This window comes from Serinus canaria, chromosome 1, assembly GCF_022539315.1.
Source record: "Serinus canaria isolate serCan28SL12 chromosome 1, serCan2020, whole genome shotgun sequence".
NCBI classification, from domain to species: Eukaryota; Metazoa; Chordata; class Aves; order Passeriformes; family Fringillidae; genus Serinus; species Serinus canaria.
This window is the reverse complement of record NC_066313.1, coordinates 42,548,053-42,559,734: the sequence shown is the minus strand read 5'-3', so window position 1 is coordinate 42,559,734 and position 11,682 is coordinate 42,548,053. Positions and strand designations below refer to the sequence as shown.

General features: G+C 44.7%; 1 protein-coding gene across 2 annotated transcripts in view; it reads left to right on the top strand.

The window, feature by feature from the left end:
• Positions 1 to 275: 275 nt before the first annotated feature.
• The window catches only part of ARHGAP20 (Rho GTPase activating protein 20), a 55,385-nt gene continuing 43,978 nt past the window's right edge, over positions 276 to 11,682 (top strand). The window contains exons 1-2 of one of the 2 annotated variants that reach the window (XM_030235049.2): positions 276 to 415; positions 10,426 to 10,511. In XM_030235049.2, coding sequence (XP_030090909.1) covers positions 317 to 415; positions 10,426 to 10,511 — 185 coding nt within the window. In that variant the 5' untranslated portion in view covers positions 276 to 316. Of the gene's footprint in view, positions 416 to 634; positions 762 to 10,425; positions 10,512 to 11,682 lie in introns of those variants that run through there. The other variant, XM_030235050.2, reaches the window with a different exon arrangement.

The window sequence follows — 11,682 nt, the reverse complement described above, 5'->3', positions numbered from 1 at the left end:
TCTCCGCCGTCCCCGCGCGCCCCCGACCCCGCAGCGCGCGCAGGCGCGGGACGGGAACGCGCGCACCACCGCCCACCGCCGTCCCCGTCCCCCCGCGCCCCCCGGAGGCCGCGCATGCGCGCCGCCGCCCTCCCGCTGCGGGACCCCCCCGCACGGAGCGGGCCCGGCGCGGTGGAGGGGGCGTGGCCTCCGAGGGCGTGCCCCGCGGGGGCGTGCCCCGCGCGCGAGGGGCGTGGTGCAGCGCGGCGCGCCCTGTCCATGGTGCGGGCGGCGGCGCGGGTGTCCCCGCGGCGGGAGCGCGGCGGCGCGGGGCTGTATGGACGTGATGTCCCCGCAACAGGAGCACCTCGGCCCGGGCCGCTCGTCCTCGGTGAGCGGCGAGAGCAGGGGCTTCGCCGCCGCCGACAGCAAGAAGGTGAGGCCGCCCCCGGAGACCGCACGGGAAAGCGCCCCCCGGTCCTCGTCCGTGTCCCGGAGCTTCCCGCGGCGGGCACCGCAGGTCAGCGCGGCCCCACCGCGCGCTCCGCCGTGCCGTCTCCCTGGGTCCTGCACGCCGCCGTCGGAACCGGGGACGGGGGAGCTGCTGGCGGAGCCGGGGCTGTCGGCGGGAAGGGTTCGTGCACGGGCTCCCCGGGGAGCCGGGAGTGCGGCGGTGCCCGGTGTGGCCGAGGGGCTTGTGACGGTGAATAACCCGGGAACCTCGGGGAGTGGCTGCACGCATGTCCCGGGAGCGCAGGGAGGCTGCTGCCGGGGTGTCCGGGGTAGGTACGGAGCGCCGCTACACAGCTGTCCCGGGCAGCTCGGGAAGGGTTTGCTGGGTTCTGTTCGGTGCAGTCACAGGGCTTTGCTGCATGGATTTCCCGGGGATCTGGCGCGGAGGATGTTGCTGCATGGATGTGCTGGACCGATAAGGGGGTTTGCTACACGGATTTCGTGGGGAAACCTAAAGGACGTTTTGCTGAATGTATTTCTAGAGGTTTTGCTGGGTGGGTACCAGAGAGAGCTGGGGAATGGTTTGCAGAGCGATTTTCCAGGGGATCGAAGAGGGATCTGCTGCATGTGTGCCTGGAGAGAGCGAGAGAAGGGTTTGGTAGAGATGAGGGTGTTTGGTGGCTGCTCTCGCACGTGCTTTGTGCAAGGGGAATATTAGAAGCTCCCTGAAGAAGCACCTTGTGCAAAGTGTATACAATTGATAGCAGGAGAACCTCATCCCATCTTCAAAACCGGTCGTAAAAGCTGTTTGATGTCTCAGATTGCTTTTCAGCATTTGACACAATCAAGTGCAAAATGCTCTCTTCTGCATTCAGCCAAGCACTTGTTTCTGCCTTTTACTTAGCTGTAACAAGCGAGCTGTGATAACCAGATTCTTCCTGCTGTATAAAACAGGAATTCTTTTTTTCTCTTGGGTTTAGCAAGTGCTGAAGTGTTTTTCTATCCAAAGTAGAGCTGGTACCTTGGTGCCTTGCAGATTTTGCTTCACAATGTCATTTAAATCTATTCACTGTCTTGTCTTTAGAGGTGCACTTCAGACAATTGCCAAATAGGCTGGCAGGATTAGAACGACTGGCCAGGTTTCCGTGTCCCTTAGTAAATCTGTCCACCTGGTGACAATTTAGGATGGTAGTAAAGTCTGAGCTTGTGTCCAGTCCTGTGGCCAAGCAGTCTCTGGGGTTTTGCTGGCCATGGCACAGCAGTGCTGATGTGTCTCCTCGGGCTGGGAGGTGATGCTGTGTGCTTCCATGGGTTGTGTCCCGCCAAGCCACATAGTACTCCAGCCTGACTGCAACCCTGGGGACCTCTTCTTATGGCAGCTGCTGTCTGGAATGGTGGAATGGTTGCCTGGAGAGAGTTTTGCCAAGATTTCTGCTACACTTAAAGTACTGCAGTTAATACCTGATTGGTTTCTGCACTGGGCATGTGATACACCTACACAAGGTGGTGGAGTATCTTCTGCTGCCCAGCTGGGCAAAATGATGGAGTAGATAGTCCCCCTTTCCAAGTGCTGTGATCTAATTTCAGATGGCTACATGTTCAGCTTTGATTTTTATCAAATATTTATTTCATTTTTGCTGAAGACAGAATACCATATACCTTCCAACCTGGCAGAGCCCTGATGCTAGGCACCCACCCGAAATTAGAAGTTATGTTCAAGTACTGCGAAGATGAACGTTTTTATGGTGTGAGTTCCACTTCATTATTCAGCATTCTGAGGACAAATATTAATGATAGCACTTGTGTTTCCTATTCCTGCTCCAAAGAGCCCACAGTCAAAGGAATGCAGACCTTGTTTTTGCCAACGCTGACAAGAGAGCAGGGATATTACTTTTTACAGATCTTGGCAGCCCTTTTGGAATTCCTCAGCGTGGAGGCACATGCAGCGGGGGTACAGATGGAGATCCTCCTGTGGAGAAGCAGCTTGAGACCCTGGCTGGGCCCTGCAGCATATGGCAGCTTTGTACACCATGCACAACCAACACAGGCAGCCACCAACATCCAGCCAGCAGCTCAGCTGCTTGTCCACAGTTGTGGTGCTTCCTGGAGACTTCTAGCATGTCACCTCTTTCTGTCTCTCTGGGGAAGAAGATTCCTACCTTTATCCATGTACAGGAAAGGAATACTCCTAATTTTGCCTGAAGCTGGATCTCAGTGACAGTTCAAATCTATCTTTTACCATTTGGGTCCTTTGGACTCTAGATATACCTCTGTGTTGTCTTCTACTCGGTGCCAAAGCATCATTTTTTCCCAACACAGAAAGTCTTTTTTGGTAACAGGGAGCTTACCTTGTTTGTGTGGTTTCCTACAGTGAAATCAAGAATGTGTTGGCAAGAAATCAGTTTTGATGCTGGTGACACAGCACGTCAAGCTAAACAATTTTGTTGCAAATATGTATTTAACATTAACTGTTTTGCTTTCTGGGAAAACCTACCCCTAAATATGTGATGCTAGGTGACCACTGAACCTTTCTCCCTTTTTATTATCTTGACTGTGTTTTCTCAAATTAGCTGAGATTTGCTGCATTGTTCTGTGGTTTTCTGAACTCCTACTTCATCTTCCACTTGGCTGTCAAAGCCAAGCTGAATGATCACGTGCTTGATCACACCACAGAACCAGAATAGGGACAGAAAATGTCTAGGGCTTTTTTCATGTATTTTATGTGACCATTTAAGCTAATATCCTGGAAACGTTTCTGTGCCTATTCTTGGCATGCAAAATAATTTGCACTGTTAACCTACCTCGCAGTCTGTGGGAGGTTCTCTCTGTTAAATGCTTACAACACTCTGCTAAAAGGTGACATTGAAGTGCAGTGTTTTAGTTAGACATTGAAGTGCAGTGTTTTAGTTAATGCTTTTGGAAAATTCTGGGCTAGTTTCCCTCCTTTACTGGAGTCACTGGAGTCACTATGATTGACCTACAGAGAAGTTTTGTATTGACTGTTCAGCTTAGAAACCAATACCAGTAAATTGATGCAACTCTGAAGTGGATTGCAGTAGCATGAGTAAAAGTGATTATACTGATAGAGCTTATTTCTACAAATTTGTCAAAACAAACCATGCAGCAGAGATGTCTTTTATGCCAATGTAACTGTGTCAGCAGTAGCAGCTGGGTCATTTACCCATATTTATAAGTTCCTGGTGTTTCACTTCTCTCTTCTCAGAGGGGCTAAATTCCAACCAACCCTGAATATTTTATGCAAAACAATTATCTGGTAGCACAAGGAGTCAGTCCTAGGATTTTTGCTGTGTCCTTGAAGATTTCAAGTAACTGCTTACAATGTTTTGGGGGCTCAGCAATTTTTAATATTTACACCTACAAAGTGTGCAAAAAGCTAACTATTTTGAATACTAATCAAAGTAGCATTTATGGTGTGAGACTTGAAATTTGGCAATTCCGTCACCATAAATGTGTTTCTTTGTGATTCTGATCACAAATGCAGCAACAGTTTACTGGCAGGGAAAAGGGAGTTATAGTGTTCCTCAACAGTGTATTAAATGGACAAATTCAAGCAAATTAATGGCATTGGAAGAGTAATCATAGATAATCTTCATCCCTTGTTTTACTCTGAAAAGACGAATCAAGTATGTATTTCCCATTATATTGTATGATACCTTAATGTCATGCCAAGAGATTTATCTCCTTAAGCATGGATTTCTTCCTCCTGCAAGATTCTGTCCTATTTACTATGGACCTGGCTGAGGATCTGGTGGGGTGTTTCTAAAATCACACCTGGTAGTGCGGGAAATTTCAAACACATAGAAACCCTTCCGGCACTATTTAGTGGAGTGATGAACAATTCCTATCATTCTGCAGATATATCCTGTAGCTATTTTGTCTCTGATGAGGACTGGAAAAGCCCCTACTTTAATGAAATCACCCGCCAAGTGGGTCATTAGGTTAAAATCACCTTGGTAGGCTGTGCTGGCTTGTGGTAACTTCCTGTGGTGATGTGCCTCCTGGTGCTGATTTAATTATGAACTGGTGTTAGCAATCCTTCATTTCTCTGTCCGTGAGAGAAACTGAAAATTATGCAGAATACAATGGGTTCTAGTTTTTTAATCTCCTGTTCCTGGGTTTTTTGTTTGTCCCTCCTGGTGGCAGTAGGAAAGAGAGGGGCAGGATAGGTCATGTGGGATGTAACACCCAAGAACCACAAATAACAAATTATTGCCTCTTCATGTTGCTTGAAGTATGGATGTGGAGTGGGGGGGGAATCTCCTCTCTCTGTCAACTCTAAACTGCTCCTGAGAAAGTCTGAACATACAGAAACTGGGGCAGAATTTTATCCATGTGTTAACCTTCATGCTCTGTGGCAAGCTTGAAAGGAAACTCTGGGCTTCAACACGACCATCACAAGCAGAGTCACTGGTCTGAGCAGTGCCCTGACTCACTGTAGGACCCACAAGCAGTGTACTCGATGTTCCCCTCCTCTATGATGTGTTTGCTAGTCTTTCACATCTTCATCTCTCGATGTGGATGAGTGCAATCTTTTGAAGACATCCATATAAGTGCTTCCAAAGATTTGTATCCTTCGGGAAGTATGGTGAAACATGTTTTGTTCCTAGCTTCTTTTATCCATTTTTCTTTCTACTCTGAGGTGGCCTTCAGTCTTTGCCGTGCTCTCTAGCAGCTGCTGTTCCATGAGGATGTGCCTTTGGTTCTACAGTGTTGATAGCTCTTTTCTCTTGTGCCCTTGCAATTGTTTTCTCCACAATTATCCATCCAAAAATGGCTTTCTTTCGAGGAAGGTCCTTGTAAGTAAAAGTATTCTGCCAGCATAAACAAAAGCACATAGTTTTGTCACCTGCTCTGCCTTTATGGTAAATGGTCTCTCTGTGGGATCTACATCTCTGCTGCTTGAGCCGGCACTTCAAATGCAGTCATCTTCCCACCCTGTTTTTGAGGGCTCGAGAATGTTATAGGTCAGCTTTAACAAAGTATAAGAATTCTTGTTATTTTTGGTACTTTTTGACAGCTCTAGCCTGTAAGTCTAACAAATACTGGATTATAGTATGTAGGAAAATATAATCTATTGCCTCTCATAAGTGGCCCAGTGATACAGGGTTAAGAGTGATGGCCAGTTGTCCTGCAAAATTAACTGCTATATGCTGAGGGTTGTTGTGATTTTTCTGATTTTCAGGCATTTAGCTGAACTTTGCCTCACAGTTTCTGGTAAGGGTTTGTTGTCAGTGCTTTGGTTCATATCTAGTTAAACCAGGAATGTGTGCCACAGATATGTTTTGTTGCTCAGACAACAAGAGCAGAGTTTGCATGGGTGAAATCCCTCGCAGTTATTAACTTAAATACATTTAGAGAGTAGGATTTGTTAAAATCAGACTTCCTTTTATTAGAAAAATAAAGCAGTGAAAGGGAGAGCTTAGCCACTTGAAAGCAATCCTCAGCTCGAGGCATTGGCACATCTGAGGGTTGTCCCTGTCACCCAGTTATATGACCCAGGCAGATGTCCCAGCCTTGACCCATTTCTGGAGTGAGCCTGTAAATCAGGAGCCTGAAATCCTTCATTGTCTGGGGAGGCTTTAACAAGGTTATCTGCACATTGCTGAGGAGGCATTTCTGCTGTGTTTACCTGTCACTCAGGAACTAAGTAAATTTTTCAACTGTTTTGTGTGTCTGTTCTTAAACAGACATCAAGTAACATTTTCTTATCCTAAGCTCAAGCCACTGCAAGAAGACAGTTTTTCCCTGTGTTACTGAGTACATATGTTTTTCTGTTCCCTGTCCTTTGCTCAGATAGCAAGGAGAGGATTGATGATTATCAATTCTATTTTCTTGGTCACCTTACTTTTCTTTTACAGTCAGTGGAGAAAAACTTCTTCAGTCAAGATGAGCCGTGCCCTAAACTGTTTTTTTCTCTCTGTCAGCTATAAAAGGAGCACAGGGCAGACAGCTCAGCAGGTGTGTGAGTCAGAGGCTGGGAGAGGAATCTTCCTGCATGTGTCTGACCATGGCATGGGTCAGGCAGCACAACCTGGCAATGTGGGCAGTGTGTTCCTGGGGAATCACTGCACACTGTCCCTGGCTTAGCCTGCCTGCTCTGACCAGTAGCTGCAGCAGGGTATCCACTTAGTGCATAGATTTTTAACTTCTCTAGACACTTGAAAATATTATAAACACTCTATATGCATTACTTAAATTACTTGTCATCACAAAATAAATAGTAAGTGCCATTATTTTTTTTTCATACATTCTTTATTTAATTCACACTCTGCCATTCTCTTTAGAAGTGTGATATAGTAAAGTGATACGTGCAAAGTGCAGGAACAGTTCCAGTTTTTTTGATGTTACCTTTTCCACAGTGGAAATCAATATTGTAACTTGGTAATATATTAATTTATATAAATTTGAAATAGCACCATCATCCACTTCAACTGCGAGGCAAAATTAGTTGAATACTGGCATCCAGGAATAGATTGTTCCTCCAGCTGATGACTTGGGAGATACTTGTGCAAGTTTTACTGTAATCCATAGGGGTTCTGGTTCCTGAGGAAAGACAGCATATTTTCAGTGATGTTTTGCAAGCTTTCTGTCCTCAGCATGGTGGGCTGGTCTGCTCATAAACCGCCTACCATCACAGTTTACAAAACACTGTGTCAGATTGTAGGTCTGATCGATATCTGGTGTAAATTCATCCTTCTCCACTCTACAGGCCTATGACTTTTTTATACCAAATGAGAAACTGGCCAAATGCTACCACCAGTCCAACAAGTGAAATTGCAAAACCTTTTTTGTTTCTGTTAAGAAGGCAAGAGAACCGCAACCAGAAATGCAGAAAGTATGAAGTTAAACCTGAATCGGAGGGGAAGGGGCAGCAACTCCAGCTTTTGGATGTGGGGAAGACAGAAGTAACTCTAGTTTGTCCTGACTGACACAAGATTATCATGTTTAGCATCTGGCACACAGTAAACATTCATTATAGATACTGATTTTATGATACATTTCACATGGGTGTGACTCAGCCAGCAAGTATGAGAATTTCTGTCTGTGTTGACCTTTCTAATATTTACATGAAAAAATGGGAGGTAATGATGTGGGACACATGTTGAGAAATGCTTCTCTGTGTCCCATGCTTAGATAATTGGTCAGTGCATCTCCTTTTCCTCCCAAACATCTGCTCTCACAACAGCTGTTCAGGATATATCTCTTCTTCTCCACATTGCCATCCTTGCGCATAATAAAAGCAATAAAAATGAGGATAGCAGGCAATCTGATCCAACTTAAGGAAAAGTAAATTTATTCTCTCCCTTCTCAAAGTGAATCAATTCAAGTTGTCATGATGGTCACTTATTTTCTCTTCCCAGACTGTACATAGCAAAACAAAAATAAAACACCCCTTTATGTCTGCAATCAATGTCTCTGTGTAATGTGTTTATTTGCATACAGCTGACCTGACTCACTTGAGTGCTGTGAAAATTTTCCTTTTCTCATCAGTGATCTTTTTATGTTTTGGGGCTATTTTTTTTTTTTTTTTTAGTGAAGATATGCTTAGTAGCTGTGCTAAGAGTTTGCCCAGAGAGGCTGTGGAATCTCATCCTTGGAGGTAGCACAGACCTGCACTGGAGGTGGCCCAGAGTGGGCTGCTTGAACAGGTCTTGCTGTCATCAGGTTTAGAGAGGCTGGGTCACAGACCTGCTGGGATCCCCTCCGACCAGGATTATCTCTGCCAGTTATTTGAGCTCTTACTAAATTTGCTGTAGTCTAGACTTTACTTCGGTTTTCAGACATTTGAGTCAAGACTAGAGTCTCGCTGGCACAGGTGCTATTCAGCACTGCTAACCCAAGCATGAAAAAATAATGCTGTAATTGCCATAGATTTTAAAATACTGCAGTTTTTTTTTCCCAGTGACTTTTTTTTCAGACCTGAAGATCTCTTTGAAAATGTAACCAAACTTCCACTGTATTTGCAGGAGGAAAAACTGAGATGCTCCAGTTTTTACCCCCCCAAAAGCCACCTGTGTAAATTGCAGTAAATTTCCCACTGGGAGGTGATGCTTTATATTAACTCCTGAAATCTGCCTGTTGTGTGACATATGTGGCTGGTCTTCTGTAGCATGTTACACTGCATTGTTACACAGATCTCTTTTTTGCCTCTGTATTTGCAGGTGTGCTACTTTTAAAACCTCTAACAGCTTGTCAGATTAGCTAGCAGTAAAACAAATGGATTTAATTCACTAGAACAATTTGTCTTATATATTTATTTAAAAAAACTATTAAAAATGGGCACCTCTTTTATTAGTAATCTTTTATTATCTAGTTATAGTCCAGTTGGATACAGCTAAATGTTCCAAGACTTAATTTATCAGTCTTGAGAAGGTTCTTTTTTGATAAAATAGGGAGGAGGAGATAATTTTAAAGGCGAATTGAAATTACACAGTTGAATTTATAACAATTGCTGCACAATGGCTGTAACTGAGTGACAAAACAAACAAGCGTGCTCTGCAACAATAAAGAGAGAACCAAAAAAAGGACACAATAACAGATGAACTGCAGTCAGTAAAATAAATGCACTTGTCACAAGCGAGTAAAATACGCAGAGTTCAGTTTCTCCGAGGGGAGCACTCCGTGCACCTGCCCAAACAGAATGAATGCCACGTCCAGCACATATATTGGCAGAAGAATCAGTTGTTCCCACTGTCCTGACATATTTGTCCTGGTAGTCAGTGGTTATTTCTGGTATGAAGGAAGAGAGTCATGCTTTGTGATTAGCTGAGAACAGGGATTTCATGGCTGTCAGAGGTTCACCTGTTTGTGGGCTCTCAGTGGGGCTGTAAGGTACCACTGCATCATTGGATACTCTCCTGTCAGGGTCTCAGGAGGAGTTTGACCCTGGTTCTTTTGTTCACCAGTTTATTCTGAAAAGTATTTGAGCTAAATAAGGTGACAGTCACCCTTCTGGTGGAGGGTCAGTGAGAGGAGAGGTCATGCACCTTGGCAGCAGGCTGCACAACTGGTTTAAGACAGCCCTCCAGGGTTAGGGCCAGGACTACTCAGTCCTGCTTCTGACTGCAGGAGGGAGACTGAATGCATTGTGGTGAATACATTTGCGTTCAGGAAAATGTGTATTTTTGTCTCCTGTGGGTGCTTTTGAAAATTTTTACCTCTGGGGAAAGCAGTGGTATTTATTTGCTCGGTATTTTTATTGTAGTGTTCAACTTCACTGACTGGAAATCCATGCTCTCTTTTAGCTACTGACATTTTCATCTCTTCCTTGTGCTTTTTTTTTTTTTTTTTTCCCTGTGGTCTTCTCTGTCTTTGAGTGTCTCCTTTTTCTCATTCTCTTCCTAGGTCTGTGCTAACAACTGCCCTGCCTCTCCCTATTTTATTTTTCTTATACATAATCAGCAATGAAAAAAAAGTCATTGTTGACTACTGAGTGGCAAGATACGCTCCAGATTGAGTAGCAGGGAAGGAAAATGCTCTCATCTTTAAAGATTTGTTAAAAAAGGTAGCCTAACATAATGTGTAAGGTCAGGTGGGTAGAATCCAAACCTTAAACCATGGTAGATGTCAGATGTGACACAGAAATGTATGAAGGATTTGAAATTTAAACCACCACGTGGATATTTGATATATTTAAAGTACAATAAATTACTAAGGGACAAAAAAGTGGTCGAGAACCAGCTCTAGGTGTTTATTTCATGTGTGCAGGGTACCTCAAGTATCTGTGTATGGACATTAATTTTCAGCTTTTCTATACACTGGCTTTCTGGTAATGCTCCTGCTTTTCTTACCATATTTTCCCCCTCCAGGGGGAATTTCCCTGTGATATTTTCCCCCTCCAGGGTTGCTGAGGGCAATAACAGCCTTTTCCCTATGGTCTGAAATTGGAGTCTGGCTGTGCCCAGTCTGTGTGCCTGCAGTTGTTGTTCCAAATCTCACCTGTGATTTCATTTTGTTTCTCTTTCCAATCAGAAGATGAAGAGTTTGGCCCAAAGACGCCAGTCTGCACCATCTCTGATCTTTGTCAAAGCACTCAGCAGATCTAGGTCAGCCTCCAGGTGAGTCAGTGACTTTTGCTGTCTGTACTGTTTTGCAGGTTCTCAGCCCAAAACTTGAATGTTTTCTAACTATTGTCCACACCAGATTGCTGAACACAATTCAGGCTCCTTGGTAGCTGTACAGCTGAAAAGGCTGCTGAAAGATGTGACAGAACCAGCCCAGGCAGCAGGTGGTCTCCTAGAAGTCCCAGTGCTGCCCCACTGAGCTGTTTATACCTGGCTGGGTGAGCAGTGCTGCTCTGCAATTTGTAACCAGGCATGAGACATTTGGGCTGCTTAGCTGTGAACAGTTTGTGACTGGCTTTGATAGCATCCTGTGGAGATGGCATGGGCAGAAAAAGATGAGTGCTTGCTGCCTTGGACACTTCCACTCTGTCAGGTGTAACTCAGGATTGTTCACTGTAGAATTGCACAATTTAATTGGAGCTAAGTTTCTTCTGTCATTGCCTGCTGCATGGTACAGGCTGTCAGGGCTCTGGACGCACCTGCTGATTCAGGACAATGCTGTGGGCCAGGATCTGGTGATCACAACCTTCCCCAGTCCAGTATCAGCACTTTTGGGGCTGAATTTGGGTGGGTGTTTAGCATTCAGCCTTTTTTGTCCTCGTCTTCTGCCAGAATTGGCCATCCTTCCTCCCTCCTCCCATGTAAAGCTGCATAGAAATGGAAGTTTCTGTGGAGCTAGTCCCCTGTCCAGCCCCAGCCCTGACCTGCCATTTGAACCACTCTGCATACATAACTTTTTTTCTCCCTGCACTACAGTTCATTAGACTTTAAACTTACAAAACGTGTTTATCGAGAAGTGAACCATCTGGTCGGCTGTTAATGCTTCCAGCTGTGTATTGCTCTTTATGAAGAAATGTTATGGAGGGAAATAAAAGTATAGCTTTGTAAGGAATATCTTTTCCTACTCTGTGGTGCGTTAAGTAATCAGTACCTGAGCTTTGGAAAGATTCTTTGTCTTTGATCTAATTAATATCTGGTCTGACATCATTTAGAATTCCCCAGTATTTCAGAAACCTGGGAAAGTATTCTGTGAAAAAATCAGAGTTGCAAAATAGGAAAGTCAAAATTACCTGCTGGTATTCAGACAATACTTTTCTTCTATTCTACTTTTTAAATTTACTTTATTGCCTGCTGCAGAAGTATCAGAAATCAGAATTAGCTGGAG